General features: G+C 33.0%; 1 protein-coding gene across 2 annotated transcripts in view; it reads left to right on the forward strand.

Annotated features, from left to right (window-relative positions):
* The window catches only part of LOC100166215 (atrial natriuretic peptide receptor 1), a 141051-nt gene extending 124661 nt beyond the window's left edge, over positions 1–16390 (forward strand). For both annotated transcript variants that reach the window (XM_029487357.1, XM_029487356.1), the window contains exons 6-8: positions 7747–7845; positions 10487–10578; positions 12140–16390. In XM_029487357.1, the coding sequence (XP_029343217.1) occupies positions 7747–7845; positions 10487–10578; positions 12140–12355 (407 nt within the window). In that variant the 3' untranslated portion in view covers positions 12356–16390. The remainder of the gene's footprint in view (positions 1–7746; positions 7846–10486; positions 10579–12139) is intronic.
* Positions 16391–16857: the final 467 nt, after the last annotated feature.

Consider the following 16857-nt stretch of genomic DNA (forward strand, 5'->3'; position numbering starts at 1 on the left):
TGTATTTGATCTAATGTTGATTTTCCCAACATAAAACCAGCTTGGTATTCTCCAATTATTTCTTTGATGTATGGGTTTATTCATAAACAATAACCATAGTATTATTAGCATTATATCATATGACATCCTCACGCATTTGTAGATACTTTGAGGTTGTCAATATTACACCCCAAAACTGTATTAACAATATTGGATGGTATACTCGGGTGAAAAATCAAAATCACTGATTTTTGGCAAATGAATATAAAAATTCTTGGTTTCTTCATTGATTGCATCAAAGTTTTTTCATAGACAATCTTATTTAAGACGAGAACAAATCGTGAACAATAATTTTATACCGAAAAATGGGTAAAACATTTTTCTCTGCGAATAATAATGGAAAAATTGGTAAAATTCAATTATTATACCCTGTTTTTTACCCGGCTATACCGTCCGACACTATGTTGTTTTACATTCGTGTCGGTTATTCTGTGTCTGTGGACACGAATTTATCGATTGCTTTTAGTTTGATATCCACACGCAGACAGCTGCTGATATAGGTAGGTACGCGCAAATGTGTACATTCTGGCCCGACGAAAACCATCAGCCTAGGCCCTCAGCACATCATACCATCATTGCTCGGGTGGAATCGTGGCAAGAGATAAAATACGATCAACTAAAATAATGTATTTGCGTCCAACCGTCGTTAATTTCTTAGTGTTTGCAAGTGCACCAGGCCGGATGCGAGAAAAGCACTCAGTCTCGTCCTTGTAGTCCGTCTTCGTTTAGCAATAATCATTTCCCGAGTCGGAACAACGGATTTTAATCGTTTAGCGAATAATTTCGTCGAGAAAACACGCCATGATGAACAAAAACAAACAATATTATGCAATTAAAATACACGCGGATTTGAATAATCATTTTTTGCATGCAGTTGAAAACCCGTTTGTAATTGATAATAATTCGTTTAAATCTCTGCGCGTTTTTTCCGAGGAAAAAATGACATAATAGTTTACGTAAATCAATCATTAATCGTCGTTTTTTTTTTATTCATGCAAAACCAATAAAATTTAAAATTTAAGGGGAAAAAATCCCAAAAGTCCTGTTTGGACAATAATATTATACTTAATAAAAATATTTTCTTCTTTGTGTTCCACACAATATGACATTCAATAATCGTTCATATTATCATACTATAACATTTATCGATTGTATCGTAATAATATTATTATAATAATGGATGTGGAAACTTTTATTGTACACCTGCACACGTGGAAATTACTACAGTGGTCGGCGCAATGGAAATGCACGTTATCAGATAATCGTACATAAAACGCTGTGTAATTAAACGTTATACTTATACTAATAATAATAATAGGTTTAAAAGGTAAATATTTAAAAGCCTAAAGTAAACTGAGGTTGTTTAGCTGCCCCTTGGAGATTTGCACGCGCCAATTCGTATAGGCTAAGTCTATATTATCACTATATATAGGGAACAGCGTTAATTAGTATCTTTAGTATGTGTGTGTTCAAAGTGGCATTCGATAATTATTGCCGTTCACAATTTACTGTAACCCTCGATTCTTTGTTAGTGTACCACGATGGCCATTTGCACCATTTCAGAAATCGATAATATATTATTGCGAAAAATTGATGCGCAACACTGCAATACAGTAAACAATTATGATACAAAAAATTAGGTAATATTTTTGCCCATCCGAAGATTTGCTGCAAGTGATTTTTTTCTAACACGAGACACGATTATTGATCATAATGTTATAGGTACTCTCCATAAAATTCTACCGTCTCTGACACAATACATATTTTCAATACGATTTATATTTAGTATTTTTAAATTACTATATACTGATTTTCAATGACAATAGTTAGTTTTTATTTCACATTCTGAAGGAAAATATTATTTATGCGTAGTTTTTTTGTTCGCATTGAATTGTCAAAAGTTAATTATTTACAAACTTTAAAAGTTTAAATAAAACGATATCAATTACAAATATACAATATTAATAATTATTGGTACAATAATAATATAACCATTAACCAATATTCACGTGCATCATACCGTGTTCGAATAAAAGTAATTTATCTGCGTAAGCTTAAAAAAAAATTACAAAAATCTTGTAAACCGCTTACACGAAAATACAGTGATAAAAACAGTTTTTAAAACAAGTTCGAAATAATGGGCAAATTTTTACATTTTGTTAACGTCTATTGTTATTGTTATGTTTTTACTTTTCTTTTTTTTTACCACAAATGAATAATAAATTATTGTCTCTCGTATTAAGAACAATATATTATTACCCCGCATTGCTTTTAGATTCACCCTTTTTCTTCTGGGGCCGACTATTCGGCGTGGCAAGTCTGACCGGACGATAAAAGCCATCGTACAGGACAGAAATCGTGAACCCCTCAGCGTAATAATATCCTTGGGCCGTTCCAGAATTGGCCTTTGCCTACACGGTTTTATACATATAACATGCGGCAAGAGTCCTGTTTGCGGACGAGCTCCTAGCCCGCAGAAAAAATAAAACCATGACAAAGGGAGACAAATGTTTATAGTTTACAGAGGACACAAAAACCGATTCCCTTTTTTTCGTACCATCTATTGATGCTTGGGTGTGAATAATACTACCCGTTTCGGTGATATATATGTACACCACAGGCCATATACCTATTCGTTTTCACATTCAATTCTCGAGGTCTGAAAAAAAAAGGTTCAAATACTGCAGTTTCAAAAGCGCTATACAAATATCTTATAAGACCGCACCACGCGATTTTTGTGTATACAATTTTAAAATCGTTATCAAACTAGAACTTGTATGAGGAGGAGGACCTTTGTATATTTTTGACTCGCCGTTATCCGAAGCAGCGGAGCATTTAGAAAAATAAACCCCTTAAAAATCGGATAAAAATTATAATAATTACTAGTGTTGGCGGGTTTAGTAATATATTATAATATTATAGATTTATTGCAGTAGGTACCTATTTTATATTATTATTGAATAATGCGATACGTCTGCCGCAGTAATATTAGATCGCTCACTTCGACTTCGCGTCCGTCTGCAGCCTTCTGAAAGTCGAATTTCTCTGGCCACTACTCAGATACTAATGGAAAAAAAACGCAGTAAACAATACAAGAAAAAAAAAGAAAAAGAAATTAAAATAATCGCGTTGACGTAAATGAAATTGACAGCTAAAGCGTTTTTCATTTGTCAGCGACTGCGCCGCGGGGACTGGAAATATAACGGTAATCGCTCCTACGCAGAGCTTTCCACCGACTTTCTGTCCCCCACCCAACAACGTTTTTCGATACGCACATATAATAACGTATAAATATATAAACATAATACAATATACACAATGCCGTTTCGTTATTTTATTTATATTATTATAAATTATGATTTACGGACGCGTCAATTTTTTTATTGCCAACGCGTTCGCCAGTGATCGCGTATATTGCTAAATGCTAATCCCAACTTGTTCGACATTCACGCAAATCTATATTCGACGAATGGAAGTGCAGGTATCATATTATTATTATCATTGTTATAAGGTAGGCCGTAGGTATATTATGATAATAATAATATTATATTATGTTGGTGTGCTGCTCTGCTCTCGCGGGTGACGTCGTTATGGGTATCTTCTTATACGCATGCAATGCAGAAATCACGACATTTTACCTGTCCAATCTTTTTCCACACACGCCTATTGTAGTTTCATTTGAAAGTAAATCCTCCACGTCTAGCTTGACCTACGCACTGCGGCGATGCAAAACGGCACCGACGATAATATTATTATTATATAATTATTTCGAGTTCAAATTTGTCTGGAAACCGGGTGATTACGTGACGTGGCAAAATGCATTCTGGTGTAAACGTTTCAGCGAACGTAGGGATGGATATTATACAACCTTTATATTATTAAGTGCTATGACTTATCACTTATGCAACAATATTTTATATCACGTATATTACGAGTGACCCAAAATTACATGCGACGGTATTTTAAAATATTTATTAAAAAATAATTGTCCAACTCACTGTTTGTGGTGATCGTGGGTGGGCAAACAAGGACTTAGCTTTCAAGGTTTGCCAATAGTATACTGTTATAATATTACCTTTAAATAATATGTACTACATGTATAGAAAGTACTGTTTTAGTCATTATTTTTCAAATGATTTATAAACTGAATCCAATTTTAATCTATTTTTGCAGTCAACCGTTTTTATCTCTGTGCCGGACTCATTCCAAAAATATTTTTATTTTATCATATTTACTGGTATTCAAAGAAAAATTGAATATAATTGTTTGCTGTCATTATAATAACATTATGTTTGATTATTAACTTAAACTTATGTGATCAATTTAACAAATATTTTAAAAACATCGATAGGGGGAGTGAGCAATTGAATTTATTTGCCTATATTGGTGAAAAAAAATGTAGGCCCCTAAAATTCGACTAATTTACTTACCTATCTACAGCATAGCCCTTCAGATTTAAGGTAGACCTACGCGACTATATTACGTTCAATTACAATTTTGGTCTATACACATGCCGACTTAAATTAACCGGCGTCGTCGACATCAAATATAATATTTTTTCTTTGTAAACAACTTAAAACCGTGATTTCAATTTGGATAATATATATAAATTTGTAATCTGTGTACAATATATCACGTAGGTACTCGGAAATTTCATTTTTGATTACCGCTAGTCGTATACAACCTAAAATACCTGACAATAGCAAAATATATATCATTGGTATCGTTCACTTTTGATTGCAATACATTTGAAGATATTATGGTGTTTTTAAAGTATCCATATCGTTCATTATTTTTTTTTTTTGCCCTGCAGATTTGCTCCTGCGCAGTACTAACTCATTAATTCCGAATCGTTTTTGGAAATCATATATTATATAATAATATAAACATTATTGTTTACACGTGTCCCAACCAACGTGTTTGTTTTTTGGACGCGGTGATCGATTTCGTGTCAAAAAACTATTAACAAACAACATATATTTATCATTATGCACCAGACGAGGACGGGAGGTAATGGCTGTTTCCTGTTCATTTGTTGCGTGTGCCTATACATACATACATACATGTGTGTGTGTGTGTGTGTGTGTGTGTGTGTGTATAGTTTACACCCTCTGTGGAATATTTTAATACAAATGGAATGTTTCAGCAAACAACACCGCGTGGTCTAATGCATTATATTTTAATCCGAATAGTATTTTCGAAAAGGCTGATAAATAACGACGCGTTTATATACACTATAATGTAGGAACCGTATAGAGAGAAGCTCGGGTTTTCGCATTATAGAATGAAAATAATATGTATATATATTATTATCTTCCTTCTTTGTTTATCTTGAATCCTCTGCGTCGGAGATATCTACAAACACGCGTGTCCGTCCTCGGAACTATGTCAATTTCAAAACTTTTGCTTCGGGACAGCAAATAGTTCAAAGTTCGAACGGTCTCCGGCCAAATAAGGACTATCGCCACTCGTCTATAACTCGATAACAATACAAACACCCGACTAATTTATTGCGTATCGTAATATAGTTGAGTGTATTTAAATATATTATTAAATGCGATACTCGGAATGACCGTCAGAGCGATTTCAATGCAGTGTCAACAATTGATTTTGACCGGATCGACGTTCTTAATCGATCAAATGAAAATGTCTTCTGGGAATAGATAGTAGAAATATGTGCCTATATATTTTTTTTTAAATTTCAATAATCATAAAACAATAATATTATAAAGCTCTCTTGTCACAAGTCGTTGTTCATAACCAGTGATGCTCGTAGTTTTTTCGTCCCGGTTACAAAATAAGATTCGAAGATTTTATAAAAATATAGGTAGGTAATCGACGAATGCAGTTCACCTGTATCGGCTCGACGTATTGGCACGTAACCTTCAGTTAACTGTGTAAACCGTGTTAATTCGTAAATGTAAATTCGGTGGTCAAAGATATAGCTGGTAGGTATAGACGATGACATAACACGTAATTGGTTTTAAATCCATATGTAGACAGGTATACGTATTAAAATTCGTCCGTATAATATTATATAATATTAGAGAGTTTTTGCACAACACCGGTTAAAAATAACGTATGAACCCATTAACGTTATTTACCAAAACAAGCCTTTGCGCATGCGCACCAAATATCGGTACGGTTATTACTTATTTGATTATCGTAATCGGCTATTTTAATTATTTTAACGGGCACCGTATTGCTGGTTATTATCGGTTATATCTCATCAATCGGTTATAATATAGTATTCTAGTCTGTGATTTTGGGTGAAATTTACGCTGGTGATTACAGCTGTTTTCTTTATCAGTCACCGGTTTTTGGTATCCCGCTTTTTACGAATCTAAAATGTTGATATCAAAAAAGTCATTGTCATAAACCTGTTTATATGTCAATTGTCAATGGTTAATATTGGTTATGGTTATAATATTTACAATGTGACAAAATATTTTAACGGAATGTTATATTATATCCGGTAATGCAAAAACTAAAGTTGCAACTATAACGTTAATATATTACCATATAATTTAACCGAACGTTATTTTTACCGGAGTGTTTTACCGGCGTTGTGCAAAAACTCTCTATATTATGCTTACACGTGCGGACGTTATACCTACTTGCAATAAATGAAAATACAATAATATTATATATTATTTTGCTGGCGTTGACCGAGTTTCCGAGATGTAGTTTATCGGCCGGTCCAGCACTGTGCACAGTGTGATCCCTTTGACTGGGTCCGTCGAAATAATATTATTGTTCTAAGCAAACGCCTGCAGTGCAGCTTTATGGTTTATTTTACGAGTTGTCGTGATGAGCACGATAAAATATCGACGGGCCCGCGGACGATCTCGCGCGAAATAATCGTTCGATTGGTTTTTAAACCTAAGCAAAAAAATATACGGTCATAACTATTGCAGTTGCTGTTGTTATAAAAATCCGTTCATGTATGATGAGTATAGTAAGTTGTAAGTGCACAAAAATAACAAGTGTTCGAGATTTCAAATAAAATTTCGACATAATATTATACCGCTCATATACCTAGGTATATGGTGTGTATATGAGACGCTTGCGAGGAATACGTATTAATTTCGAATACACACGCGGGGCTGGATTTTTATTAAAATTTAATTGAATGTTTCAAACGAGGAGTTTTTACGACGGCGTTGTTTTTATAACTTGCCTGATATTTTAATATAGTAGTCGGTGGTTCATAAAAATGATAGTCGTAAATAAACAATCAAATTAAGACGCCGACAAAGATTCGCTCTGTTTTTAATCGGCTGGATTTAAACTATTTGAATGCCGTACATTTTAACACGTTTTTATTTATTAAAAAAAAATCCCATATTTTAAACATTCAGTGAGCTAAAATAGTTCTAGTGCATTGTCATATTAAATTTTAATTCGATCTCCTCAGCGTTAAAAAAAAATATTTAGAGCGAAATGTAATCTTTACAGTTAAGTTATTTTTCTCAAAATATTATGACCTCTTAAAAAAATGCATAGTAAAGCACACGGGACAGAAAATAATATATTATACAATTTAGTTGAAATTTGAATGTATACACTTTTAATACATTTGCAAACCGATTAGATAATATAATAATATACATTTAGTTTTTAACAATTAATTATATTGTAATATAGACCAGTACCTACCTATAGATACTATGACAATAAAAAACATGTGCTTTTATCTTTCTACAGGACCTTGTGTGACCGGAGTGGTCGGACTTAAAATGCCGAGATACTGTTTATTTGGAGACACGGTCAACACAGCCTCGAGAATGGAATCCAACGGACAAGGTATGTTTTATATATTATATCCTGCTCGACCTCGTCGACGTTAAAAAAACAAACTGGCCGTTGATTTAACCCAGAAAGGAACAATACCCGTTTAAGACGCGCGTACATACACGTACCTATTATTTTACGACATTTACCGTGTATAAGGAAATTCTAAAGCTATAATACATATATAATATAGGTACTCGAACATAATGTTATAGTATAGGAATTATTGGTACTTATTATTATTTCTGTATCCGTGCAGTACATTTGGATCGGATAGCTCCCTAGATCGGTCACTGGGTCACCGCGGTGTACAGACTAATAACTATTATATATTATAATATACACGAATTTCCTCTTTGCGTTGCGCACAATTGAATCGCCCCGACACACATACGTGTATTGTGTAGGTATATACCTACGTCATTATCCTGCAGTATACCGTCGTCTATGGTAAAGCTGTTCTTCTGTCCGTATCGGTGTACTTAATAAAATTTTAGATGCATTGTGCGCGCACATAATAATAATATAATATAACATCAGCGCAGGCAAAACTAATTTGGATAATCGAATTCCATATCATACGACGTACCTATGCGCAACAACGACATATTATTATAATATATGTATACCTAATAATAATATAAAATACGAAGGTACGCACGTATTTTAATCCGGACATAATATAGCTATTATAATTTTCACTGCGTAACCTAACCTAACCTATATATATATCGTATTATCCGATTGGGGTGCATACAACAAAATATAGGTATAGTATTCAAAATTACATACCTAAATCAATTTTATGTGCCCGTAATAAATAGGTAGGTAACTGCGGTATACATAATATGATAATACGCGAAACGGTAGTTGGTAAAAAGGTTCGTCTAACATATTATATAAATATACAATAGTGTAGAATGCAATGCCGAAATACGATTCACAATAATATATTGTTACTAATATCTGCAGCTGCGCTTTTAGACGCAATACGCGTATGGGTGTTTACATATCCAATTTGTATTTTTGTTCGAAATGGTGCGCACCTGTCATAAATCATTCCGGCTTCAAATAATTTATGATCTCAAAAATTAACTTTGGTTCATATTTTTCAATACACCAAAGTGTCCGTCATTATTCATTCAATCTGCGCTCGCGTATGGTGTCTATCCATCGAACAGCATTTTCCATATAATCTGTCAATTTGGCGCACGTCAGAAAATCCCACCAAACTCGTTCGTCAGGCCAACCGATCCGTCTGAAAGATGGTCGGTGTGCATATACTTACGTTGTAGGTGCCTGGCAACATAATCGTCAGTTTCGTGATTAATCCGCAAACCCAAAAGGTTATCCGCACCGCACGAGACATTGACGGTGTACCTAGAAAATTCACTGTAATCCAAAATGATTACCTATATCAAAACACGTTGTCGCAACTATTAAAATATGTGAAATAGCTATTTAGGTATATTGTAACAGGAAAAGTTAAACAGCTAATACCTATACTTAATACTGCCACCGTAGAATCCATCTAAACTAACTTTTGATCGTTGCGTGTTATCATAATGACACCATAGAATACTACCTATACAAATTTATTGTGATTCACACGTCTTAACAGATATTGAAGATTTTACACGCTCTCTAAATACGAGTTTTGGTGCAAATTTAACAAACCTATATAGATAAACATCCACCTACTGTATACATAGTTATACTTGCTCAAACGCAATGCGATCGCAATTAATAAATTTAATTCTATTATTTCTATTGTTTATTTGTTTTTATATTAATCGATCCCATTGTTATTGTTTACTAAGCATAGCTGATTTTAGCTGTCCAATCTTGTAGCATTGCATGTAATCTCAATTGTATCAAATGTTTTGCTGTTAGTAAATAAATATTATAATATTATTATACTAAAATTTCTGTTAAGGCATTTGGAATTTCAGAGGCTATTCGATTACTTACATATTTTTAATTTTTTACGTCACGTGATCCTGCAGAGGTCTTAAATTTCTAAATGAGCGCATACTGATAAACGCAAAAGACAATTAGACAGACAAAATAATATGTATCGCTAACGTCGCATTCTACTTACGCCTACTCTATGCATAATATTATAATATGTATTATGTACCGACGCCTTTATAGCTTTTTTATACTTACCATTGATTTTTAGAAATCAATGTTTGTGCGAACATGTGCTCATCTATAATGAAAAAAGTTATGTGCACACATAAAAGATCGTACGCGAGTTTACATGGGAAAGTGTATAGGCCCGTTATATCTGCGGTACGACGATAAACCAATTAAAATAATAATATCATATTATATGAAAAAAATAGTGGTTAACTATTATAGCGTGGTACATTATATAATATCTATTTGTTTATTGTTATATCGTGTATAATTATATGATGAAATTTGAGGATAGAACATCTAAAATTTTCGTCTGTCGTAATCCGAGTAGATATTATGGATGAAAACGAAAAAATGATTTTCTGTGCGCACGTCACACTTGAGTCAAAAGGGAAAATAATTAATTGGGAGAAAAACGCAATTAACTGATTGTTCCGGGCAGTGAACACTGGACACATATATATATATATAGTTTATAACATTTTAATGTGTGTGTTTGTGTATTTTCTAGCGTTGAAAATCCACGTGAGCCCGCAAACAAAAGAAGTGCTCGACACGTTTGGCACGTTCGACTTGGAACTCAGAGGCGAAATCGAGATGAAGGTGAGGAAACGGATTTCGGTTCATTATTTTCTAGTCCATTACGCGTCATTTTTGTCGTTGTCTATAGATTTTATTTATATATATTTTATATTATACCTATGTGTGTGTGTGTGTGTGTGTGTGTGTGTGTAATAATATCCTCTGCATGCTACGTATATTATATACTATTACTTTGACTGAAAAAATGGTGAAAGGCGGTGCGAATCACCCTGTGGTGCATTCAAAAGGTTGTATCTATGGTGGGGTGAGGGTAAAGCCTCCAATCAACCCTCCTACCCCACACCCAAAGGAAACAAAATTTCGCAGTGATATACCGTGTCGGTTATAAATATTGCCCTGTGCTAATATATAATATATATTATATACACTTTTATCCCTCAGCCAATACCGTAGGTATTTAAATTTAATTAAAACACGTCTGGTACAGCGATGAAAAGAGAAATGGCGACCAAAATTATTACTATAATATAAAGAACTATAATAGAATATTTAATATTTTAATACTGCGTGCCACAGAGTTATGTTTATAACTAGTGCATATTTGTCTTTTGATGTTATTTCAAAAATTTACCACAAACTTATAGTCTTATAAACGGTCTTGGCGACCACTCGGTCACTCAATATCAACATATGTTGAGTATCAATATCAAATATAATATACCTAAAATAATATGGTGAATCCATAAAGGTATACACTCATTTTCTCAAAAAGCATTAACGTTTTTTTTTAAAACATGTTTCTTATACGAGGTACAACTTACATAATTTCGAAATCAGTTAAATATTTTTCTTTGAATTACAATAAATACCTATATAAAAATAAAATTTCCAACATGTAATTGATTATAGTTACTACAATATCCAAGTACTTAAAAATTCAGTTGAGATGAGTTGAGTTGAGTAGTACAGTGAACCAACATTTTCTGGATACCCTTGGTACCACACCACTGCAGAGCTCATTTAAACTTTAAACACTTCTTAACTACACGTTAAAATTTGAAATTCTAAAAAAAATATTCTGCTTCAAAATATAAAATCAAACGCGTCATACAAAAAGTAAAAATATTAAAAAAAATTACTGTGTTTTCCAAAAATGTTGTTTTTAATGACTTAATATTATGCAAAACAAATATTTCTCTAATCATTAATAAGTGGGTACTTTTAGATAAAAGGAAGGTTTACCTTTCAACAAATCACCTAGTCTACTGCAGTCTCCTAGTTTATTACTGCAACTGCGTATATAAGTACACGAGTTATAATATAATACATTGTAAATACCTAATAATATTATTCTTTACTTACAAAATTATTATCTTATTTTTCATAAAATCATATCCTGCTTTAATATAATATATTCTGGTTATATATGCATCAAATATAATGTTGTATAACTGTAAAGTTTTCCCTTTCGTATAATATAGATCGATAAATCCTAAAATATGTCACTGGTGTGGGCATACTAGCTGCAATACTTATACATAATATCTGCCCCAAACTTACGCGTCTATAATATCACCATACTAATAAAAATCATTTTTTTTCGTCTCTCTGCCTCGCACAGGGAAAAGGAAAAGTTACGACGTACTGGCTGTTGGGCGAGAAGACTCCAACCACCGAAATGGCACCTGTGCTTCCGGTGAAACCGATCGGATCGTTTTCGAAATTGCACGCCGCCAACAGCGTCGGGTCATCGTCTACCAAGTCCGTGGCCAACAGCATAGCCAACCACAACAATATCAGCGCGTCCACGCCGCTCTTGCAAGGCGACAACGGTTAAGAAGATTCGTCCGATTTAGTATTATTTTTTTAAAATTTTTTTTTTTTATATATACGTACATAAAAATAATTATATTATTACTATAGTCACTCAGGAAAACAACCGTCACCCCTCTTCCCCTCTTCCCCTCTCCATAAACCATCTACGCCACTTCACCCGCCCTGCAACAACGATCGCTACTGATCCACTCTCGTTTATTCAAACGGTAATATGTACGCAATACGCATAAGTACTTCCTGTATATTATTATACTGTCTGCTGCAGTCTAAAACTTTCCTTCTCGATCGCAAACCCCTCCCCGTTCGTCGTCCTTTCGCACTCACCCGCAGTCACGATTTTCGTCACATACGCACGTCGTAGGTACCTACGTAAACGTTCTGCAGACTACCTATGTAATATAATAATATTGTAACAATCATAATATTATCGTCTGTCGCGACGAGAGTCGGCATCGACGACAGACGGTTTAATGTATATATATATATATATATAGGTACCTATATTATACTCGTATATAGATAAGTCGCAGATAAACGAAAATCGATAGCAAAAGCATTTCACCATTGGCGCGTAGAGACGATAGTACCACGGCGTTATGACGAGTCGACGCTCGTACTCCTTAGTCAAGTTAGAGTCAGACCATCTCTCACGACGATACGTAAATAATAATAATATATAATATATCGTATGAAATGGACCGATGACGACTGCCGTTGGTCTCTCCTTGCACAGCAGCCGTCCAGACCAAAATATTGCCAATTCAAAAAATGTTGTAAATACTAGGGGTATACCTACTAAATAAAATGTATTCCGCGGCAGGATGATAATAATATTGTACAGCTCACGTGATCAAGTCCGGTCGTGCGATGTGCGCAGCTGCATGTAGTGTAATATTATAATATCATACGATATTAAATTGCGAAATAACGTGGTTGTGTGCGTGTGTGTGGGGAGTTGATGTTAGTACGATGAATGGGTGGTTTGAGGGGAGGAGGTCTCTGTGTTTAGGGATATGGTGAGCGTGTGGATACGAGGTGATCGTAAAATGCATAATATTATAGTAGTATTGTACGGTATGACTGTGGGTGTCTGCAACACGACACAACGACAGAAAATCGAACGGCAACGTCGCGACCAGAGGATGACGACGATAATTATTATTATTATTGTACCTACCGCGGGCGAATCGACAGACGATGTGTATAATACGTAGGTTACCTTACTACCCGTTTTAAGTAACCATCAGTACCGTGATGAATTGTTTTAGGTGCGTGCAATGTGGTTGTAGCAGCATAATAATATCCGCGGTGGTGCTGTGATTGTTGGGGGGGGAGGGGTTAATCGTAAGTACGGCACACTTTGGCAGTAAATATGCATTATCGTCATTCGTTGTAATAATCCCATTCAGAATCGTAATTACCTCTACCCATATTATTATGGACATAACTATATAAACACGTGTAGTTACGTGAGCATGATAACATATTGTGAGTATACCTACCTGTAAGATCATGATACCACTGCTGCAGGAACGAAGACAACCATGATTGGTCTCGTGATTGAAGTCGGTGGTTATGAGGGAAAAGTGTTCGTAAACAATAAAAAAAACTTCCCCGTCCCAGGCGTTATAATTGTCACAAATCCTAATTTATAATATTGTATATTATAATAATAGGATTAGATAATATAATATTATGTACGTTGGCGAGCGGGAGGAATAATATTGTCAGACTATGGATAATGTTAGGTATATGACGACATATTATTATTGTTATTATTATATTAGATTTCAATATTTTCTCTTTGTGGCATGCAAGATTACACACTTTCATTGTACTTAAAAGTAATTTATATTCCCATTTTATAAAAATATCATATTAGGTATATTATAATAAATCAAGTAGATAAGATTTTAATAACATATATTATAGGTGCCCGCGATCTAGGCATATTGATACGTTCAGATAAACAGCAGACCCTGTGATAGGTACACGACTACACAAGTACTGTAATTCCTGACTACCGTTCCTAAAGTTGTGAAGACAAGCTAGTTAAAAATTCAAAAGTGTAGTAGGAAATATTTTTTTCTGTAAATTGTATTTCAATTACTTATTGATCAAAAAAATAATTTACACAAAAAATAAAAATAAAGCGTCTAAAATATAATTAATATGTTTATGTTTTGTTATGTAATACCTACAAATTGTTTTAATTAAACGCTTTGTTATTTTACCAAATACAGACAGTTTCGTTAAAAAAAGATTAGCAAAAAAAGAAATAGGTTTCATAAAAAATAATTCGCAGTCTGGGAATCGTCAGGTTATTTACTCTGATGCAGTTACATATAGGTATTAACATTAAGTATTAAAATAATATTTTACAACACAATTGTTTTTTCACCCATTCAGTTCCTAACGAGTAACAGTAACTCGAATAAAAAAAAAGAAAGAAAAGTGTACGACCTGACTACCAAACTGCGAACCAAACTGAACATAGTTCATATTATTTTTCTAAAAGCGTAATAACCGAACTATATACGGTTATTAGATTTCATTTTCATATCGTAAAATAACTTTTAACCAATGCTCTCGAAAAGAAAACGAAAAAAAATTTAAAAAAATGAACTCGCCTGAGCTTCGTCAAAGCCTTGCTCGTTTTTCCACACGTATAGGTGCGAACCTATAAAATAAATACCTAATGCTTCAAGGTAGGTAGATAATATGACGTCGTCGTGCGTCCAATCATCATTATTTACTTAATAGTAATTATAAAATATAACGATACATAAATATGGTACCTATATCATAGACCTGCAGCTCGTACAAATAAAGATAGGATTGGGTGCTGTTTTTTTTCTTTCAATAAAACGCTAATTTTATTCACGGACACCGACGGTTGTTAGTACCACCTGTAAAGATTTCCTTCCCGTGGGTCTTACACATTTCATAATATTTCGATCGCGTCGATGTTGTTGTTATTGTTATTATTATGTAGGTATGCAATGGTGGTAACGAGTAGACTATTTAATTTTAAAAAAAAAAACCATAGAAGCATGCCAATTATTGTTATTATTATAATATTATGTTATTGAAATTAAATTATTTTGTAAAACGGTTCGTCGTTGCGCGATAGGGTCGTATAGATACCAAAAACAACGGCGGCGGAGTGTTATAGTTCTGCACCATAATATATATAAATACTATGTGTTATTGAAGTTAATTTATCGATGAGATACGTAGGAAAGTTGTAGGTATTTAGTATTTTTGATACGTATTTGATCGTTCTTGTAATATAATATAAGAGACTCTCTCTGTCTCGTCCCTCCTCTTCCTCCCTCTCCCATCATTTTATACAATTTGTTTTAATGTCTAATAATATTTACATTTTACATTAGTGACGCGTACCATTTTCATTCGTATTACATAGTATTATATAATAATATTATCGGTACGCTTTTTGTTTTAGTAATAATAATAAAAATAAAAAAATAATCCATACGTTTTAAGTATGAGTCTATATATATACTATGATATTATTATTATTATGTATAAAGTTAAATATTATTATAATACCAATGTTATATTATAATAACATTTTACCTATTCGTTTTCAGCAACGTGTAAGCTGTGTACATTCGATGTGATTGCATTATTAATAATAATAATATGAGTTAGTGATTAATATTACTTTATTATGTTGTGTTTTTTTTTCACACTAACAATACTTTTGTGGGTACTTCCCAAAAAATATTTTACGTGTACAATAATATCGACATTATGTCGAACCAATGGTAAACTAAGTACTGTATGCTGCACGTGTTGCAAATAGACATGCTTAAGCTTAACGTTTTAACAGTTATTTTTTTCCTCGAGCAAAATATTCAAGTGTGACAAATATTGTCCTGAGTTTTTTTTCAAAACCATTCTAGTAATCGCATTAATAGGTCCGTGACTATAATACGGCCCAGCTAGAAAACTCAAAATGATTACAATATATTATACAGACTCCTTGGAGTTTTAAGACAATCATAATCAACAAACATTAATAACAGATCATATTATAATATGCTTATACAATTATTATTATTCTGGTTATGTTACCGCTTTGTGTTGATTCAAATAATATATTAATCGTTAATATTGTTTTTGTTTTTTTTTTTTATTATTATTATTCGTGTAATAACTATTATAATATTATGCATATGCCTAATAAGTTGTGTTTATAACAGTCACTCATTTAAAAAAAAAAAAGCAAAAAAAGAAAATTCATGATCTCATTTTGCTCCCTATATAGGTACTACATAATATAAGATATTACCTAGGTATATCTTTTGTAATACTATATTATATTATATGCCTACAAGTGTATTAAATGATATTATAGTTTATTGATTTTGTTTTCCTCTTTGTATTATTTTTATTATAAGTACTTTACTCTGCTTTTCTTGTTTCTATTTTAAGTTTTTTTTTTTTACGAAAGTTTTTAAAACCTAAGTATTTTAT

Source organism: Acyrthosiphon pisum, chromosome A1 (assembly GCF_005508785.2).
Source record: "Acyrthosiphon pisum isolate AL4f chromosome A1, pea_aphid_22Mar2018_4r6ur, whole genome shotgun sequence".
Classification (NCBI taxonomy): Eukaryota; Metazoa; Arthropoda; class Insecta; order Hemiptera; family Aphididae; genus Acyrthosiphon; species Acyrthosiphon pisum.